Genomic DNA, 21,958 nt, shown 5'->3' with positions numbered 1-21,958 from the left:
AGTGCAGATTGGGTTTCACCTTCATCAGGAACTGGACAGTTTGGCTGGATGTGGCCAAGCTTGCCACACCGGTAACACTTAGGAATTTTCTTAGCCTCAGCTGGGGGTGGTCTGGCTCTCTCTGACAGTTGAGCTTTTAACTCCTCCAACTCTTTGCGAAGCTTCTTGTTTTCCTCCAACAGTTTAGCATCAGCAGGGGATTTCTCTGTATGCCCTGAAGTGGGACTTCGTCTGACCCTCACATAGGCATCCGCCTCCTCTCGCCGCACTCTCTCCATCTCATAATAAAGATAAGAACAACATATTTATATCATGGTATATTAACGCATGGGTATGATAACCTCCTAAACCACCATCATTCTATTACTTGGCTGCCAGGTATGTTTTCCTATTAATTCTTTACATTTGCAAAGTAGAAAACACTCTTTATGATTTTCTTATAATTGTAGAACATTCTTGTTGTATAGTATGTGCATGATACAATATATCAGCTACATCTTGGTCCAGATACGTTTACTTAAAAGTAGCAAGCCAAATGTCTATTGGAGCCAGACTTACACTGAAAGAGCCAGCATGGGCAGAAGGGAAGAAGAGAAAGAATAAAGGCTTGTGCTACCTGGCTCCTTGGCTTTATCCAGCCAGTTTAAGAATCAATTATCTTCAATACACTCTAGATTGTAATCTTTCAGGGAATAGGTGAGCCTACTTACTCTTATGGTTGTTTCAGTCTGTGTCTGTTTCTTATCATTTGAAAACCACTATGTTAGTTGTATGTGCTCTTGTTCTTGTTAGCAGTAGCACTTCTAGAGATGCTCTCATCTCAAAGGCTGCTTTGTCATATCAGTACTTGTGATGAAATTATTTTGTCTGAAATATTTTCAACACTACGTAGGGGCCCATTCACTTCGAGCTCGAGTGAATGAATAGACGAAAAATAGTTTTTTCGAATGGTTTTTTTGGCTACTTCGACCATCGAATTGGCTACTTCGACTTTCGACTATGACCTTCGACTTCGAATCAAACGATTCGAACTAAAAATCGTTTGACTATTCGATAGTCAAAGTACTGTCTCTTTAAAAATTTCTTCGACGCCCTAGTTCGCCACCTAAAACCTACTGAGGCCAATGTTAGCTATGGGGAAGGTCCCCATAGGCTTCCTAACGATTTTCTGATCGAAGGATACTCCTTCGATTGATGGATTAAAATCCTTCGAATCGTTCAATATTCGAAGTCGAAGGATTTTAATTCGGCAGTCGAATATCAAGGGTTAATTAACCCTCGATATTCGACCCTTGATACATCTGCCCCCACATGGCACTTTTTATTGTCATACAGGCATGACTCAGATCCTCACCAATAAAAAATATAGTGGCATTTGTAACACTAATTTGGTTACTGTCTCTTTAAATCACCACTTACCCTTGGCAATCCAGGGGCCCTGAGTCCCTTTTGCATTGAAAAGTACTGGGAACTGGGAATTACAGCGCAGTGCCTCCACCTAGTGAACACTGAGGAAGACACCTCAGGGGGTTACACTAGGATTAATAAAACACACAGTTTGCAATTTGAACCAATATAAACTTTATATAAACAAAAGTAAACACTTGGGCAACTAATACACTCTGCACTCCTACACTGGGGACACGTGGGACACTCCCTAAACCACTATTAGGTGCTTAACTGTTGCTTCACACAGTCCTTGGTAGATATCACAGTCCTTGGTAGATATCACAGTCCCAATCCTCCTGAAGGGGTTAATAATCACACAGTTCAAATGATTTGTCCCTTCCCCAGAGCTCTTACTCCCCAGGTAGCGCTACCTTATTCCCCAAAAGTACCTCTCCCTTTTGAATGTTGGCAGCAGCTCTCTTGTAGCAGGTAAAGGGTTAAAAGCTGTCTTCAGTATGGGGCCCCACGCTTGTATCCGTGCCAGTATCCTCCCTTGGGTGGCTCACTCACCGGGGTGCTCTCAGAGGAATTCACACAGGAGATCACACACAGCTCTGCAGCAGAATCAGTCTCACTAGTGGCACCTTTCTCCTTCTGAGTTTGCAGCAACTTGGCAGGGGACAGGCTGGGCTCAATCTCCCCAGATTCAGCAGCTTCTTCTCTGCACCTCACAGTCTTACAGCTACTCACGCTGGCTCTCTCAGCTCTCTTCCTGGGAGACCCTGTGCTTTTGGCTCCAAAGTCAGGCACACCCTTTCTCCCCAGGATGCACTGGGGTTCCCAGCCAATCGGGTCACTATCCAGCATGCAACTGGGCTGGATGATGTCACTGGAAGACAAACAGGGGAAGGATTCTTCCTGTCCCCTACATTCTCCCCTTGGACAAACCGGCAACGACCTCGCTTGCCGTACGCCCTGGCATGCCTGAACAGTAAAACAGTCAATAATGTTGGTGTCACTACTGTTACCTGAGACCCTAACATTTGCCCTACATGAAGACCTGCGCTTACCCAGACCCAGTCCTTTAGATCTATCGGGGGTATCAGAGGTTTCAGGGACCACCTTCATGCCAATAGGGTTCTCCACAGTAGTCTTCTCTCGACTCAACACCTTATCCTCTTCAAGGGAGTCACTCTCACAGATGGAAGGCTCATAATAAGACTTCTGTACTGTAACATTTTTGTAAGTCTTACAATTCCGGGCCTGATGACCCATCACTTGGCACTTGTAACATCTTCCAAAGAAACTTCTACGCCTGCGGCGTACTTTACACAGTGCAGATTGGGTTTCACCTTCATCAGGAACTGGACAGTTTGGCTGGATGTGGCCAAGCTTGCCACACCGGTAACACTTAGGAATTTTCTTAGCCTCAGCTGGGGGTGGTCTGGCTCTCTCTGACAGTTGAGCTTTTAACTCCTCCAACTCTTTGCGAAGCTTCTTGTTTTCCTCCAACAGTTTAGCATCAGCAGGGGATTTCTCTGTATGCCCTGAAGTGGGACTTCGTCTGACCCTCACATAGGCATCCGCCTCCTCTCGCCGCACTCTCTCCATCAGAGCAATGTACCCAGGGGGTAACTTATCCTGGTAGTGTGCTCTAATTGTCATGGCAACAGGGTCACTATTCAGGGTCCCTCTCTTTAATTGGCGAATTCTCAGAGGATCCATTTCACCGTATGAAATTGCACCACGGCTCACTAGCAGTCTCAGGCCTTGTTCTAGCCGCACAAGATAAACAGACAAATCTTCCTTCTCTTTTTGAAAGGTAGAGTGGAAGCGATGAAGCATCTCTGTAGCACTCTCTACAGGGCCAAACGTCACCTCCAGGACTTCAATCAGATCACCTGAAGTAGCATCAGGGTGGCCAACCATATAGGATTTAACAACATCCACGGCAGGACTGCGGAGACTCTCAAGGATCTTCCTTCTCATAGTTGTCTCGGGGCCAGTCCAATCTCTCACGGACACAACAGTGGAGTCTCTCCAGCTCTCAAAGGACTCTTCACCAGTAGGTACAGGATCTGTGCCGGAAAACACTTTAAGTCTCTTAAAATTACCATTCCAGGCCAGCTGTGTTAGTTGGTCAGTCAGTTGTCCCAGCGCGCTCACAATCTCTGGGGTATCCAGCCGGCAACAAGAGCTATGCCGACTCCCCTTGGAGACCACGCTCTCACAGGATGGACATCTCTTTACTTGACTCTTCCCAGCTGGTGAATCAAACAATGTCTTGTCCCGCAGCACACTTTCCTGTGCCTTCACAGCATACTGAGTAGTAAGGGCATCACCCTGGGAAGTTAACTCATCTGCATCATCAGACATATCAGGCAGAACAATCTTCCAGGGCCCTTCACTTTCAGCATCAATATCAGGGGGAACCCGGTCACGATCTATCTCTTTAGGGCTTTCTATAAGAACATTTAGTAGGACCCCAGCAGAATCTCTCCGTGACGCAGCCACTCTTGGGCGGTAAAAAGTCTGTTCCCCATCGAGAATTTGGTAAATAAATTCTTCTTTCACTCTGGGCACCATAGGCCCTACAGCGGCAACCTTTCGAGGGTTAAGTCCCAATGCAGTACACCACTGGCGAACAGTTTGTGGAGTTTCAAATGAAGACATATTTTCATCAAACATATCCAGCTTCCCAGTCGACATCTCAGCAGTGCCTCCAAAATGTAACACTAATTTGGTTACTGTCTCTTTAAATCACCACTTACCCTTGGCAATCCAGGGGCCCTGAGTCCCTTTTGCATTGAAAAGTACTGGGAACTGGGAATTACAGCGCAGTGCCTCCACCTAGTGAACACTGAGGAAGACACCTCAGGGGGTTACACTAGGATTAATAAAACACACAGTTTGCAATTTGAACCAATATAAACTTTATATAAACAAAAGTAAACACTTGGGCAACTAATACACTCTGCACTCCTACACTGGGGACACGTGGGACACTCCCTAAACCACTATTAGGTGCTTAACTGTTGCTTCACACAGTCCTTGGTAGATATCACAGTCCTTGGTAGATATCACAGTCCCAATCCTCCTGAAGGGGTTAATAATCACACAGTTCAAAAGATTTGTCCCTTCCCCAGAGCTCTTACTCCCCAGGTAGCGCTACCTTATTCCCCAAAAGTACCTCTCCCTTTTGAATGTTGGCAGCAGCTCTCTTGTAGCAGGTAAAGGGTTAAAAGCTGTCTTCAGTATGGGGCCCCACGCTTGTATCCGTGCCAGTATCCTCCCTTGGGTGGCTCACTCACCGGGGTGCTCTCAGAGGAATTCACACAGGAGATCACACACAGCTCTGCAGCAGAATCAGTCTCACTAGTGGCACCTTTCTCCTTCTGAGTTTGCAGCAACTTGGCAGGGGACAGGCTGGGCTCAATCTCCCCAGATTCAGCAGCTTCTTCTCTGCACCTCACAGTCTTACAGCTACTCACGCTGGCTCTCTCAGCTCTCTTCCTGGGAGACCCTGTGCTTTTGGCTCCAAAGTCAGGCACACCCTTTCTCCCCAGGATGCACTGGGGTTCCCAGCCAATCGGGTCACTATCCAGCATGCAACTGGGCTGGATGATGTCACTGGAAGACAAACAGGGGAAGGATTCTTCCTGTCCCCTACACATTTACAATGGATATTTTAAATATACAGTATCCCTAACCACACTAAGAATGAGTTGGTGGTCTTTAATTTGGATCATACCAGTGTCAATTACAGTCTGACAAGTGTTATCTAGTAATAATTTCCTCTCCGTTTTTAATGCATTATCCTTTTAATGCATTTATTCTATTATTTTACACATATATTTGCATATTTGATTCTTAATTTTAACAATATCAGTAATAAACCTGAGATGGAATAGGCCTAAATAAACCTGAGAACAAATACTGTACATTGTTTTAAGGGCAAGTCAACCCCAACATTAAAATGTGCCTAATAAAATAAAACAATCTTAAAAAACATAGAAAATATACAATTAATGTACTTGGCAAACTTGCTTAGAATTATGTTTTCTTTTATAAGATAAAAAATAATTTTTTGGGCTGACATTTCCATTAAAGCTTGAGGACCCGTCAATTGAACTGTGCATCATTCTGCCTGAATAAAATTTATTATGCTGACAGTTATCTTTGCACATATAGGTCCATAATAATTAATTTAAGCAAGGTTAGGGCATTTAAAGGAGAAGGAAACCCAGTCGGCACAACCCCCCCTCCCCTGTGTTGCTTCCCCTCCCTCCTCCCCCCTGGCCTACCTGTCTTGCTGGGCAAATGCCTAACTAGTTACTTACCCTTCTGCGCAGGTCCAGTCTACGGAGTTCACCGACGCCATCTTCTTCCAAGCGATCTTCTTCCTGCTTTGACCGGGGCATGCGCAGTAGGAGCATTTAGCCGGTACGGATCTACTGCGCATGCGTAGTAGATCCGTACCGGCGAAATGCTCCTACTTCGCATGCACCAAAATGCCGGTCAAAGCAGTTAGAAGATCGATTGGAAGAAGATGGCGTCGGTGAACTCCGTAGACTGGACCTGCGCTGAAGGGTAAGTAACAAGTTAGGGGCATTTGCCCAGCGAGACAGTTAGGCCAGGGGGGGAGGAGGGAGGGGAAGCAACACACGGGAGGGGGGGGAGAGTTTTTGCGCCGACTGGGTTTCCTTCTCCTTCAAACCAACATTTTAATTCTGAAAAATGTTTTTTTTTTTTGGCATTGCGTTATTTGATACATGTAGGGGCACATTAACTTAGCTTGATTGAAGGTTTAGAATGAAAAATACTTCAAATTTCGAAGGTTTTTTTTTTGGCTTCTTCGACCATCGAATTGGCTACTTCGACCTTCGACTACGACTTTGACTTCGAATCGAACTAAAAATCGTTCGACTATTCGACCATTTGATAGTCGAAGTACTGTCTCTTTAAAAAAAACTTCGACCCCCTACTTCGCCACCTAAAACCTACCAAGCACCAATGTTAGCCTATGGGGAAGGTCCCCATAGGCTTTCTAGGCAATTTCTGATCGAAGGAAAATCCTTCGATCGATGGATTAAAATTGATTTAAAGGATTTAATAGTTCTATCAAAGGATTTTTCCTTCGATCAAACGAAATGCGGTAAATCCTTCGACTTCCATATTCTAAGTCGAAGGATTTAACTTCGATGGTCGAATATCGAGGGTTAATTAACCCTTGATATTCGACCCTTAGTAAATGTGCCCCTTAGTATCATAATTGCAAGTTGTCACTGGTTTTCTATATAACATTTTGAATAAAAGCCTTATTTATAAATATTATTTATTTTTTCATAGAATACAACTGCAAGAGATAGTAGAGCAGATTAAAAATGGTGTCTCTTCTCTTATGTAATAAAAGTGAATTAAAAGTTCACAAAAAAAACAGTTTGTTGTAAATATTTTCCTTCAACATTCCCCTCATTATGCTTTTGATAGGAATGCATTGTGAAATTGAGGCACATTAATACATAAACAATTGCAGATACACATGAGCAGGCTCATTGCTGCAATTTTATTGCATAGCTAATTTTTCTACTTCAGCTAATTGCTTCCTAAATAAGTAGTTATTTGAAAATTTCACAGCTGGATATTGTCCTTAAGGCAAAGTCATATCAGTGTATTTTGTGGCACAGGAAAAATATTCGGCTGCCATTTTCATGTATTTGCTAGGTGAGTGATTGAACCTTCAGTTAGAAAAGTGTCTGCTCTTCCAAGATGAATCAAATGAATCATTTTTACAAGACCCAATGCCATTAATAAATTAGATTAATGTGGAGGGAATGTTTGAGAAAATTATCCTTTTCTTTTTTACCTCTGTCGTTGCAAACACAAGCATTTGTTTCCTGCGACAGAGAGATTCATAGAGGCTATTAGTCTCAAGATTATAAATGCACTGAGGAGCACATTATAGGTATAGGTTATTGAACTGCAGTTAGCTTTGTGTGTCACCTGTTATTCGGACCCAACAACAGATTTTCCAGAATCCTACTCAGGAAACATGGAACCCTTGAAATACCATGTGCCTTTTATTAAATGCCCCTTCCTGTGTGGGTATACTGACTGTGGCACTTAAACAGATACTGACACCAGAAATTATAACTTTTTACATCTATCATAATATTGGCTTTGCAGGCTACTTATAATTTTGCCATGAAGTATTTGTCGGATGCTTTTACATGACCTTTCTGACTCCCCATGTTCCTGTATGAGGGGCTGCCATATTTGTGCAGCAGGAGTCCGTTAGCATTAGAAACTTTAACTGACAGGCTGAGATGGGACAGTCAGGTTGGCAAAACAGTCAGGTTTAAAAACTGCAACTTACAATTATTTACAAAAACAAACCTCTCAGCAAAAAGCAATCAACATGACCTCTAGGTAACTTATAATGTACATCCATATTTTAAAAAGTAGTTTTTTAGTGTCAGTATCACTTTAAAATGGCAGTTATTATATTTCCACCAGTGTTAGACAGGTTGAGTAACCTGGACGCTGAGGAAAGCCGCAGTCCATCAGGTTTAATTGTTGTGCCCACAATAGTTAATTATTTTGCTCCGATTCTATTGAGTAAAGTCAAGCAGACAATACTTTATGTGTAATATAACACTTCCATTCAGTCCAGGTAACATTGTCCTGGGTCTTATCTTCCACTAACCTTTCAGTCTTTTCAGACTACTTGTTGACTTCATACATCTTTTGTATGTCTAGATTTATATAATGCAGTATTATTTACTGTAGATCTGCATATGACAAATCACAATATATAGACACGTCTTGGAGAGGTCCTTGTTAATTCCTTGATAAAGTCTTTGTCCGATGGACATGTGGCATATAGAGATGTCGCGAACTGTTCGCCGGCGAACTTGTTCGCGCGAACATCGGGTGTTCGCGCTCGCCGGAAGTTCGCGAACGTCGCGCGACGTTCGCCATTTTGGGTTCGCCATTGTTGGCGCTTTTTTTTGCCCTCTCACCCCAGACCAGCAGGTACATGGCAGCCAATCAGGAAGCTCTCCCCTGGACCACTCCCCTTCCCTATAAAAACCGAAGCCCTGCAGCGTTTTTTCACTCTGCCTGTGTGTGCTGAAGAGATAGTGTAGGGAGAGAGCTGCTGCCTGTTAGTGATTTCAGGGACAGTTGAAAGTTTGCTGGCTAGTAATCGTTTTGATACTGCTCTGTTATTGGAGGGACAGAAGTCTGCAGGGGTTTGAGGGACATTTAAGCTTAGGTAGCTTTGCTGGCTAGTAATCTACCTTCTACTGCAGTGCTCTGTATGTAGCTGCAGTGGGCAGCTGTCCTGCTTCTGATCTCATCTGCTGACTGCTGCAATAACAGTAGTCCTTGTAAGGACTGCTTTTATTTATTTTTTTGTTGTTTTACTACTACTACTACTACTACTACTATAAGAGCCCAGTGCTATTAGTCTAGCAGTGTTGGGGAGTGGGACTGGTGTGCTAATCTGCTGCTCCTAGTAGTTCAGCAGCACCAACTTTAATTTTTTTTTTCATCTGTCCCTGAAATCACTAACAGCTCTCCCCCTACACTATCTCTTCCAAGCACACACAGGCAGATTTTTCAGATACATTTTTGCCCTTGATCCCCCTCTGGCATGCCACTGTCCAGGTCGTTGCACCCTTTAAACAACTTTAAAATCATTTTTCTGGCCAGAAATGTCTTTTCTAGATGTTAAAGTTCGCCTTCCCATTGAAGTCTATGGGGTTCGCGAACCGTTCGCGAACCGCTCGCGTTTTTGCGCAAGTTCGCGAATATGTTCGCGAACTTTTTTTCCGACGTTCGCTACATCCCTAGTGGCATATATAGCTAGCTTTAGCCACAAATATGGATGGACACATTTTGTTTAACTGCACCATGGCTTGATCTGATCACTCAATAGATAGAAAGAGATTGTGCAGGGAAAAGAAAAAATCTTTGCATTTCTGGTTTGGCTGTTGACCCATTATCACGTCATGTATTGGCCAAGTTTTAATTTATAAAACAAATAACTGTTGCAACCTCACCAGGGTCTCCATATACATCGATAGACATGCAGTTTGGTCAATATTTAATCAAATTGCATAAATAAAATCATCCAGGTGGTTGTCTGCTATTAGCGGACATGGGAAATGTTTGAACGTATCACCCCCCTATAACGTCTGAAATTCTAGACCAGTCAATGACTTCTGGAAGTTTTACTTCAACAACAGCTGGACTGCCACTGATTAGCTCGCACTGACAAAAGACTGCATTGTAAACTGAACCTGATTCTATTGTTAACCATTATAAATAACATAATGCTAAATTGGGACTGACATCTAAATAGCTATTTGTCAAAGTCGTGTTTAGGCAGTGCACAAGAACAGTTTCTCCCTGGAAGCATCAGGTTTTTTCTTATAGCTAAGAGGCAATTAAATGGGTTTGTGCTGATATTTTGTATTTTTTTGTGAAAAATGTGACTTAAAGAAAAAGGATTTAAGTGAGAACATACATAAATTCCTTAATTTATTTTTATGTCAGAATTCAGTTTTTTACTATTTTAACCTACTAATAAAATCCTTTCTAACTACTTAGTTATATGATTTAGCATGTCTTTGTTTGTATTGACTTCAGATGTAAAGAAGCACACAAAGGGGCTGATTTACTAAAGGGCAAAGTGGCCGCTGCTAGCGAATATTTGCCAGAAATACCATCTGCAGGGGCTTCGCCAATTTACAGGAGTAGAGGAGAATTTGCTAGCAAAAGAGCAAATCACTAGCGAAGTTTTGTGCCCTTTCACCTTGTGAATTTTCACTCAGGCGAACGATTGTTACTCCGCAAATTCATGAAAGTGTGAATTTTACATTACATAACCCCTTTCTCTAGAGCTAAGACCTGGCAAACTAATAAGATGAATCTACATCCTCCTCTATCTTATGTCAATGACATCATATCCTGTATGCTGAAGAGTCATAAAAATTAAAAAAAAAAAACTGTTATTTTTTCATATTTTAAAGCTTGATTGTCTTTAAAAGTTGTAACTGTTAAAAATGTTTGTTTTAACTTTATTTTAACCATTTGAGGGACATGACAAATTTGTTTTAGGGTGGGCTCATGTCTAGGACATTAGAGGATCTCTTTTGTCTTTATTTTGCTTCCGAGGACATTTTTAATAATAAGTGGCCACTTCAAGCATTTGCACCAACATCTCTAAAAAATACATATATATGATCTATATGTACCCGTCCTTTTCAAATTGACTTAAGCGTAAGTGTACTAATGAAGTATTGCTAGGCAGAAACAAGCATTAGCGAAAGTTCCCTATGAAATGCTCGTGCTGAACACTAGCGAAACTTCGCCAGCGTTCGGCTGCTGAGACCCACGCATTTTAGTGAATAAGCGTAGTGCTAGCAAATTATCGGCTGGCGAAGTGGCGTGAGTATTCAATATATCATAGTTAGGATCAAGTACAATGTACTGTTTCATTACTACAGAGAAAAAGGAAATATTTTAAGTCAAATTCCATAACTTTCTGGATAACAGTTTTCTGAATAACGAATCCTATACCTGTACTATGTATATTGCTAGGTACCACTCTCCCCCTCCCCAGTTCACCCAAAACTATATCTGCTTTCAAGTAAGTCCTTCCCCTTTTTGGGGGCTGACTTTCTTGTCCATATAGCAACCATTGGTAAGTATGTTTTAGGCCGTTTTGCATAATGCCTTGCAGGGGCTGCTGGTATCATTGGCCAGAAATACACAATTGTGACACACACCATAACTGTGCTCTATAGGTACATAAGAACCAAAAAGTAAAGTAGGAATTTTCATTTTGACATTGGTCTGTCATATGTCTAATATATTGTTGGTAAATGTAAATCCTATACAACAAATAGTTTAACATTGCTTAAACATTCCAAAAATCATGCTTTGTCTTCCTCCCATTATTCCATATTGTTATACTTTACTCATTCAAGGCAACCTAACATCTGCAACACTCTAGGAACAATGCTCCCAACCAAGGTCTCTTAAAATGTCTCAAAAATATCCATGATTAATAGCCACAAAATCATTGAAATTCCGGCTTTTGTTTCTTTGCTGAGCTATGTATCAATTGACAGGCTAAACAAATTATAACAATTATCATGTCATATTATAATGTATTTTGGTTTCATTATTTCCTCTTATCTGATGAGAAATGTTAATTTTTATTGCGTGTTTCAGTAAAAGTAATGAATGCTCAACAAATGCATGGATCTCAAGCTGTGGCAGTACACACATTAGTACAGATCATAACTGCCCTTTTTCTATTATTACCCCATTTGCTAATAAATTTCATTGTGGTTGACTGTTGACTCGGACCGAAGGACTCGGTCTAAAATCGGTCCATGTATGGCCACCTTTATACTTAACCCATACAGTATACACCAGTACAGTGGCCATTGCAATCAATCAGCAGTTAACTTTGATCTGTCTCCAGCCAACAGAGTAATGGGTTCCTGCAGTGGGTCAAATTTACCTATGTAGTTCTCTTCCAAGATGTCTTTCAAGATGAAGCAAAGAAGTCTTGGCTTACTCTGACTTTTTAAGAGCGACCAGTGATACTGCACATTGTACAGTGAAATCTTGGAGGTTATGTGATCCTCCTCAGCTGTGGAGACTTCTCGGCATAGATTAAAAGTTACTTGGACATGTTCTGAAATGTTTCTGCTTTTGGCATCTTTAAATAGGATCTTATTCCTTAAGTTCTTTTTCATTTTTAGGATCCATTCCTTCTGATGACCTCCGTAATGACAATGTTTCCTTTCAGTAAACACAGAGGATCTCTAAACAAATGCTCAGGTTACATTTCTTTCCATTGGCAAAGGGAAATGAATCTTCCGTAGTGACATCAGACTAATGGTGTCATGTTTTACAAATACAAGATGGGACCAGGATGCTTGCTTGTAAAGTATATAGCAAACACCGAAAAAATGCTCCCATAGGCACCAAGCTATTATAAAATATGGGTATTGTGGGCATCTGCCAAGCAGACTTGTTAGGCATTAATGAGTATAACTGATTGTTTCTGAAAAAAAAAAAAAAAAAAAGAAAAAGAAAAAAAGAAGTTAACAGACAATGGAGATTTCCCTATAGACTTTAATGGAGTATTTATGTGAGAAACAGTTTTCTCATTGAATTTAATCTGACACATTGGGCCAGATTTAATTAGATAAGAAACATCTATCTCCTTTCTCAATTCCAAGGGGTTAATTTATTAAAGAGTGAAGTTAAAGATCACCACAGTCTGCTAGAGGGAAATTCCACCACTTCCCATTCATTTCTATGGAATTTTTAAAGGCATATTTATCAAAGGATGAACTTTAACTTTCACAAATTGATAAATACTCTTTTAAAAATCCCATAGAAATGAATGGAGAGTGGCGGAATGTCACTCTAAAGGACTGTGGTGATCTCTAACTTCACTCATTGATAAATATACCCCTCCCTATATTTCATCTCTAATCTCCAAATACACTCCTTCACGAAACCTACGCTCTGCTTCTGATCTTCGTCTCACTTCTCCTCTGGTCACTTCTGCCCATTCTCGTCTACAAGACTTCTCTCGGGCTTCTGCTTTTCTCTGGAACTCTCTGCCACAAGCTGTCAGACTTTCTCCTTCCTTCCAAACTTTCAAGCGCTCCTTAAAGACCCATCTGTTTAAAGAGGCTTATTCAATGTACCTTAATTAATCATTGCTGTACCAAAAATGATAAAGTGTTTATACAATCCTAATGTCTCAATTGTACCCTAACCTTTTAGTTTGTAAACTCTAATCTCTAGGTCCTTCTAACCCTATTGTACTCTGTAATCCTTGTCTGTTATCCACCATTTATTCCCTGTTTGCTATAACTGCAGTAAAGCACTGCATATCTTGACAGCGCTATATAAATAAATGATGATGAATATACCCCCAAATTACCCCACAGAGCCAGATGTGATTCAACATGAAAGACTTAGAGGTATATTTATCAGAGTGAAGTTAGAGATTGCCACAGTCCACTAAATTGAGATTTCGACACGGTCCATTCTTTTCTATGGGGTTTTTAAAAGAGTATTTATCAATGGGTGAAAGTGAAAATTCATCCTTTGATAAATATGCCTTTCAAAATGCCATAGAAATGAATGGACAGTGACCTAATTTCACTCTAACGGACTGTGGAGATCTCTAACTTCACTCTTTGGTAAATATACCCTTTTACTGTTTATGACATGAAAACACTATAGAACTCTGGGCCAGATTCAAATAAATGAAAAAACACAATTTTCTGGTTTATAATGTGAAAATTTATGGACGAGATTCAATTTGAGAAGAAAAAACTTTCCTCTCAATTCAGCTCTAGTTTTTTCTCTTCAATAGAGTTTTCACGTGATAAAGATTTGATAATGATTGGAATCTTGCTCTATGGGTCAATCTGGACTTAAATTAGGTATGTTTTTCTCACCAAATTGAATCTGGCCCAATATTTGATCCATTAGTTCAAACATAAAGTGATACTGACATGTTCCTATAAAGATCATAGGAACGTGTCAGAATAAAGTAAATGCTGCACACAAAATATTTCCCCTCAAAGCCCCCCGCAAAGCCGCACTCACCTGATACTCTGACCCTCCTTAAAGATCTTCTCAACCGATTCATACATCTTCCGGGTTGCTTAACTGATGCAGGGCTGGGGGCGGTGCAATACTTCCATAGGCTGATTACGAATCAATACAGGACTTCAGCCTATCGAAGGATCGCTCCTCCCACAGCCCTGCATCAGTGAAGCAACCCAGAAGATCAGTCAGTAGTGTGAGCGACAAGTGCTGCGAAAGGTGCGAAGGTCTGGGGGCAGCTTTGAGGGGGGCCATGGGGGGGCCTTTTGGGGGGAAATAGTCCTTGCAGCATTTTCTTTATGATGTTTATAGGAACGTGTCAGAATCACTTTAAGGTGAATCCAGTGATTAGACCAGTGATCCCCCAAACATGTTGCTCACCAACCCCTTGGATGTTGCTCTCAATGGCCTCAAAACAGGCTTATATTTTAATTCCTGGTTTGGAGGCAAGTTTTAATTGCATACAAACCATGTGTTCTGCCAAACAGAGCCTCCTGTAGGCTGCCATTCCTCATAAGGTCTACTAAATAGCCAATCACAGCCCTTATTTGGCATCCCCTAGGACCTTCTTCATGCTTGTGTTGCTCCCCAACTTTTTCTTTACATTTCAGTGTGGCTCATGGGTAAAAAATGTTGGATCCCCTGGATTAGAGAGTAGCACGTTTTCTTCCCATTTCTATAGGCCTTATGTTAAGTCTAACAAGCTCATCCTCACCCCATCTATCATACTGACCAACTGCATGGCAAAAACAATGAAATGCAGCCTTAATAATGCACTATACTGCTAGGAGAACACAGTTGATTTTCAAGGTTTTTTGTAATGGCTCATCTAACAAGGCACCTGAATGAAACGTAATGTTATAAAGCCGTGGATCTAAAAAAATTGTATAGAAGACTGTGCCATTCTTTCGTTGTCTGTCTTTCTCACGCACATGCACATACAGCACAGTGTCTCCGGGGTAAATATAATATTTCTGTTCTATTCTTCCCACAGAACTCATATGAAAAAGATGTAACCCTGAACATCATCAGTGTGCTGAGTGAATTGCTGTCTGCGGGTAAGTGACCATACTGGGTGAGAGTTTTATTGCCGCTAATATCCTTAGACGTGAAAATGCTGTGAAAACAAATCACTTTTGGGGTGAAGGTCTTTTGCTAAGTTTACTGTATATAATAATAATCGCAGAAGATGTGCTTGCTCCTGCTCCTACAGAACACAGAAATGCTTCTACAAAAAGAGAAGAGAATCATTTATTGTATTAAGACAAACAAACTATTACAAACCACAGTAAAAATGTTCTTAATATTTTTTTTCTCTCTGCATCTGTTTTCTATCTTTAGCTTTTTTTCTTAAAATGGATGCTGAGTCCTATCCTTCTAATTACAGGGACACATAAAAGGATTCATTATATGATCTCCAAAGGTGGCAGTGAAGCCCTGCTGCAAACCTTAGTAAACCTGGCAAGGTTAGACTCCATTGACTATAGCCTTCTAATACCGCTTCTCACATTGTTGGTCAAGGTAGGAAAGAAAGGTACGGTATATACTTCTTTGTATTTAGTGGCTCTCGGTATGTGGTTAAACATCTTATTCACATCATAAATCTATCTATAACATCAAACTCATACAGACCAAAGGATTAATTTAATATTGACGGCTTAGTAGTTCTAGGAAGTTTTCTGATACCAGATATATACAGTATATAAAAGTATATCAACTACTTTTCCTATTCAGTCACTGTGCTAATTAATCTAGCTAAGGTTTTACAACAATCCAGTTATATCAACAATAGTTTCAGGTAGGGTTTCTGTCCACTGTGACCTAAGCCAAAAAGCACGGCAGAACCACTGCTTTGTGAAACAATAGAAGTAGACTTAACTTTTCTATTACACTTCCGTATGCAAGCCCAGATCCTAAGTATCTTCTGCCCCCAAAACTATTTTGCTTTTTAAATTATTACTTATTTCAGACAAATCCAAATGTTATCTTGTCATGACACAAAAACCCTATCGTATTTTGAAGTCAGAACTGGAAAAATAACAATTTTAATGGAAAGAAATGTGTTTCCTTTGTGCGCATTTTTACTTTATCTTTTATTATAAAGTGCGCACTGTTCTAAAATGCTCTGACATTTGTAAATAAGCCCTTACAAGATTCTTTTCAAGTGAATACACCCTTTAATATTTTTTTGTGAATGCATGCTGTTACTACTCAACATCAACAGGGAAAATGGCATTAGTCATTTGCCCCAGTGCACATGTATGTAATAAAATACCTTAGTGCACAAAGCTATTTTTTGCCCCCATCAAGCAGGTCTTAGAAAGACACAGATTTACATTCATATTTTTGCAGATTTCATTATGTCTTAATTACATACTACCTAGAAAATGTAGATGCTAAAAGTTGCTATTCAAAAACAATTGGAGCGCCAATTTTTGGAAAGCTCTGTGCTGCAAGCACTTGAGGAGTAAAGGGTCCTGGGGCCAGCGTGACGTCATTTCGGAACTTCGCTGATTTCTTACCGGGTGCAGGCGTCACTTCGCTAGCAAAGGAGATAGACGCTAGCGTTGCTTCGCACTCTAACGCCAGGCGAATTTTCACTCTGGCGAATGGATGTGCCAGACTTGCCTTCACCAGCTCAGACCAGGCAAAGTGCAATGGAGTGCATAGGACTTCCTCAATTTTTAGTGGAAAAGTCCCAAAAAACGCTGGCGTCTTTTACTTTTTTCTGAGTGATAGCCTGCAAAGGTTTGGGTAACCATTTTCTAACATATGGAACATAAACTATACACTGGGCTCATGTGTAGGGCATTATAACAACTCTATTTTATTTATTAAGGTTTCCTGGACTTGTGTAATGTAATGTATTTGCTGCAACTTATACGGCATTGTAACTTTATCATTTCCCGGCGTAAGCAAATTAGGCAACGCTAGGGCATCTTCGATTTGATTGCTGAAGTAACGCTAGCAAAAATTAGCCAGTGTTCGGCACCCTAGACGCAACATCGCACTTTAGGGAATTGGCATTGTCCTAGCAAACTTATGCCTGCCAAAGTGTTGCGATGGCTGCAAAGCCGTCTCTGGCAAATTTTTGTTGGTTAGGGAATTTTTCCCTTCATATGTTATAAAAAGTTTTCCTAGCTGCAGTACCCCATAGTAACTGCTAAGATGTCTACTTTTAAACAGGTAACCAGTAAATGCAACCTGCTGATTGATTTCTATGGGTCATTGCACCAGGAAAAACGTAGTACTTTATCTCAAGTGCAGCGACAAAGTACAATTCTGACTGCAAATTACCTAATCATCATCAATCTCAGCACCTACCTACAAAGAGGACTTGCACTCAACACAATTTCCGATATGTTAAAACAGGCCCAACTGCACTTGCATTTCAGTACTTTCATGATGCAACTGCGCTAAAAATGATACATCATTTTTGGCATACAGCATCAAAATAATGGCTTCATCAAATTCTTAAGATCTTTAGTAAGTTGGCATACTGTTATTAATCCAGATTTCAGATAGATTGATAGATAGATAGATAGATAGATAGATAGATAGATGCCACACTTGACAGTTGGTGGCAACAACAAAAAGTGCAAGAAGCAGCTTTGGGCACAAGTGTCCATTTGTGCAATGACTGCGGCAAATATTGCGCTACTGCAACTGTGGTTGCACTTCATAAATGAGCCTTAGTGCCATCTATTACTTAACCCCAATAGTTTTAAGGCCACTTGTAAAAAAAATTGAGACACTGAAAGGCAAATTTTCAAGATTCAGATTTGTTTACAGGATTTTTCAACTCCGAATAAACTCACAATGTAGAAAAAAACACGAATATTACTTTATCTATTAAAACATCTGATTATAAAAAACTCAAATTAATTAAATCGTGAAAGAAAACTTGAATATCATGTTTTACAAGCTCAAAAAAAGTTGAAAAACTCAAATTCAGTCATTTACCTTTTGACTAAGACAGCTGGTAATTTTTTAATTACCATTATTCAGGTTTATGATTTTAAGGCAAAAACATGTGAATCCTGGAAAAAATATAGGAAAATTGATAAATAACCCCCTAACAACACCTACTTGTAGAGTTTCCATGTTATTTCCATCTGTTTTGTGGTGGGAATTGAACTGTGAATCAAATCATTGACCACTCACTAATCATCAGCAAATGACACCATTTAGAATTCAGTCTGTTCAACATGTTTTACTCTGTATGGAATGGAATATGGGGTAGAAATTTTAATATAGTTAAACAAATGCTTTTTTTTTATTGGACTATAGATGGAAAGTTTGGAGAAAAAGCCCATAAACTGGAAGCTACAGATGTTACACTTAGCATAGCAAGAAAAAACCTTACAACGTATGATAACCTCACACCATGTATATTGGCTTTACAAGTATATGCTTCCAATGGTACGTATTTTTTAAAATTTTATTTTTTCATTTAGAGCTGCGGAATAAAAAGCTAAATAACTCAAAAACCACAACTAATAAAAATGAAAACCAATTGCAATTAGCCTCAGAATATCACTCTCTACATCATACTAACAGTTATCTCAAAGGTGAACAACCGCTTTAAATAGCTCTCCCTAAAATATATGTTTAAAAAAAAAAGAAAAATGATTGTGTTGTGCATCACAGCAGCACAGCAAACCTGCTCTTTAAACTGTTACAAGCTGATTTATTAGTTGCTCTCATTTCAATTAGGCAGCGGCGCATGGGGAGTTTCATTACTGACCAGTCTTGCTCAGCTACTACTGGAAAACATAAAAGAGGGGGAAAAAATAAACAAATTCCTTTGGATAATATACATTTATAGAGAACCAGTGGAGACCAGAAATCAGTGAAAACAAATCATGCTTTGTGGTGTACCTGCTGAAAACAGTCAGTATAAATCTAAAGCTGGCCATAAACTCAAAGATCCGCTCATTTGGAGACATCGCCAAACGAGCGGATCTTTCCCTGATATGCCACTAACGGCATGGCCTTATCAGGGGTAATTCGAAAGTTCGGCCGTACGGCCGTACGATCGAATTACGATACGCCAAGGGGCTCCGACGGGTTGGTCGGTTAAAAATCAAACCTTCCTGATCGATATCGTGGCCAGATAGCGATCGGGAAGACCCGTCGGAAGCCCCCATACACGGGCAGATAAGCTGTCAAATTGGTCCAAACGACTGATATCGGCAGCTTTATCTGCCCGTGTATGGCCACCTTTAGTCTTTTTTAGTAGTTACCATGATTGCAACTCAGTAAAAAAATAAGCCTTTTTATTTTTCACTTCATCTGCACTGGAATGATTTGCTCCAGAATGGAAAAAACTGTGTCTGATGTAAACCCAAAATTTTCGCCTTATGAAAGAAAACAAAATTCTAAGCCACTCTCCAATGTATTTTGTTTAACATAGTCAGTGCTACTTGTGAATGCAGTCGCAGCTGAAAGTAGGACTTGTCTATCCCTTTTTCCCATCCAGCTCCTGGTCTATGGCAGGCAGGGCACCACTGATGTCTGTTGCAGATTGCACCCTTTTTTCACTTTGCACCTTGCCTTCCAGTTTGTAAATGACCCCTAACATTTACCACTGTCTGAGCTTTCAGGGATTTGTTACTTCACATGCAAAATAGAACAAATGGTCTGAGATATATCAGGCCTCATTTGCAAAGCAGGAGGCAGACTGAAAAGTGCAACAATAGGATGAACTTGGGCATTTTTTTGTTTGCACTTAGCACATTCCATTTGACTGTGTGCAGATAGCTGATGTTCCTGGGCTCCCAAACTATTTTTGGATCCACCTCTGACTGTGCTAGGCAGTGCAAGATCCAAGAGAGGGGGCAGGAGAGGCACCTAGGTGGTTTCATGCCTTAGGGCAGATGGTAAAAACAGAGCCCTGATGCTGACTGCACCCTATACCATGACCTACCTTAAACATGCAAGGTATTCAGTGGCAGCACACATCTTCACGGAAAACTATACCCACCGAACAATCTAAGTCTCTATAAAAAATATATTGAATAAAACATGTAAAATCCTGATTCATGTAAATAAACCATTTTCATAATAATATAATTTTTTTAGCAGTATGTGCCATTGGGTAATCATAAATAGAAAATTGCCATTTTAAAAAATATGGGCCGCCCCCTGGGATCCTACGATTCACAGCGCACACAAACAAACCATACATGTTAGGTCACATGAGCCAATTAATGGACAGAGGTATGTCTTTTGCTGCCACACTTCTTCCTGTTACAGTTAGAGCTGCAGTATTTCTGGTCAGGAGTCAGCACACAGACCATCACAAAATGGTGATTCAAGACAAGAGATGTGAAAAGGCAATATTTACATACATATTTGATATAAACTCTCTGTTGCTTAAGTATTCATTTGGGGCATATAGTTTTCTTTTAAGGCTGTGCCTCCTGATGCTGCTCTCTACTGAGTGCTGAGTGGCAACCACCGGGACACAAGTACTATATAAGTCAGCACTAATAGGCTCACTCTTGTTCTCTACTGCTCTTTCACCTGTTCCAGGATGGAAAATGACTTCCTATCAAATCCAGTAAAGCTATAAGCATTATCTTGTTCATCTTTTTTCTCTGTTGATTAGATGAATATTGCAATTGATTGAGATTGGTTCAATATAAGCTTTCCTTGCTGACTGATGCATTCTGAACCTTCTGATTGGATCTTATTGAAATAGATTCATTATTGCCCCAGTGATACATCCCTAAATGGTTAAGGATTGACTGGAATTCATCGATCCATCACAGTTATTGATAAATCTGCCCCTCAGTAAGCTGTAGACAAAGATACATTATGACAAATTGCCCATTTTTTTTCTTTTTTGTACGTTTAAACTGTTGATTCTTACAGTCACAACTGTTCAGCAGGCAAATAATGGTGGGCTGAATGATTGAATGGAACACAAGGAAAGGGTTACAGAGATATATTTATTTTAAAAAATAATAAGAATTATAAATGTGTAGTCTCAGAGTCAGCCAGTTTTTTTGGATTTAGCAGAATTGTACATTTTCAGCAATAGCACATACACAAATCCATGCAAAAAAAATAATAATGTAGAATAAAATAATTCAGTCACTTACAGTATATACTCAAGCAGAATTAGAGTCATTCAATCAGCAGCATATTATGCAAAGAAAGGGGAATGATTAGTTCAGCAGGTCTAAAGCCGGCACCATGAGAACCGTAAATATACAGAGAGAGGTCAGCAGGACTATTTAAAGATTGATCAATGCCTGTGAATTAATAACAGATTTGCTTTGTCAGCTGCTTATGGCACACTCCCTTGCTCATGATTCCTTATACCATATGGGACTTGTTTAAATTAAGCTGAGCTTCAACAACTGTTATTAATGATTTGCTGCCATTTGCTTTACTTAAAGAAACCTCACGCTAGGTTCCCAAAAATGTCTATAAGCTATTTTAGCTGGGAAGTGCCTGACAAGCAAGAAGTACTGATGGGACTGGCACTTGATGACATTTAAACCTGGTTGCTAGGACAATTGCAACCCTAACAACCATATATATTCTATTCATACAAATGAGAGAGTCTCCTGGCACAAAATGCTTTTCATGTGGGTCCACTTCCCTGGCTGCACATACTGTATGCTGATCAGAATACCCTGCATTATATTGATAAGCCCCAGTGAAGGGAAAAACCGGTCTGTAGTTTGGATCTGATCAGCAACTGCCCTGAGTGAGTTATAATCTGTTGGGTACTGTGTGTGTTAGCATATTGGATACATGCAAATGAAAATGTTTCCTTACCAGAACTTACAATGGGAGTATATTTTCCTTTTAGTATCCTTTGTTAACAAATAATTAAAAATTAAAGGTACATTTTTGTTTTACTTAATGCTGAGTGCCATTTACTCTCTGTGGCCAC

At 40.2% G+C, this 21,958-nt stretch overlaps 1 protein-coding gene across 1 annotated transcript in view; it reads left to right on the top strand.

The window, feature by feature from the left end:
* The window catches only part of agbl1.L (AGBL carboxypeptidase 1 L homeolog), a 264,376-nt gene that overhangs the window by 15,786 nt on the left and 226,632 nt on the right, over positions 1–21,958 (top strand). The window contains exons 2-4 of the mRNA XM_018253224.2: positions 15,041–15,104; positions 15,434–15,580; positions 18,337–18,468. Coding sequence (XP_018108713.1) covers positions 15,041–15,104; positions 15,434–15,580; positions 18,337–18,468 — 343 coding nt within the window. The remainder of the gene's footprint in view (positions 1–15,040; positions 15,105–15,433; positions 15,581–18,336; positions 18,469–21,958) is intronic.

The sequence above is a fragment of the Xenopus laevis genome, chromosome 3L, assembly GCF_017654675.1.
Source record: "Xenopus laevis strain J_2021 chromosome 3L, Xenopus_laevis_v10.1, whole genome shotgun sequence".
NCBI lineage: Eukaryota > Metazoa > Chordata > Amphibia > Anura > Pipidae > Xenopus > Xenopus laevis.
Note: the sequence above shows the minus strand (reverse complement) of the source record. Positions and strands in the feature narration are given on the sequence as shown.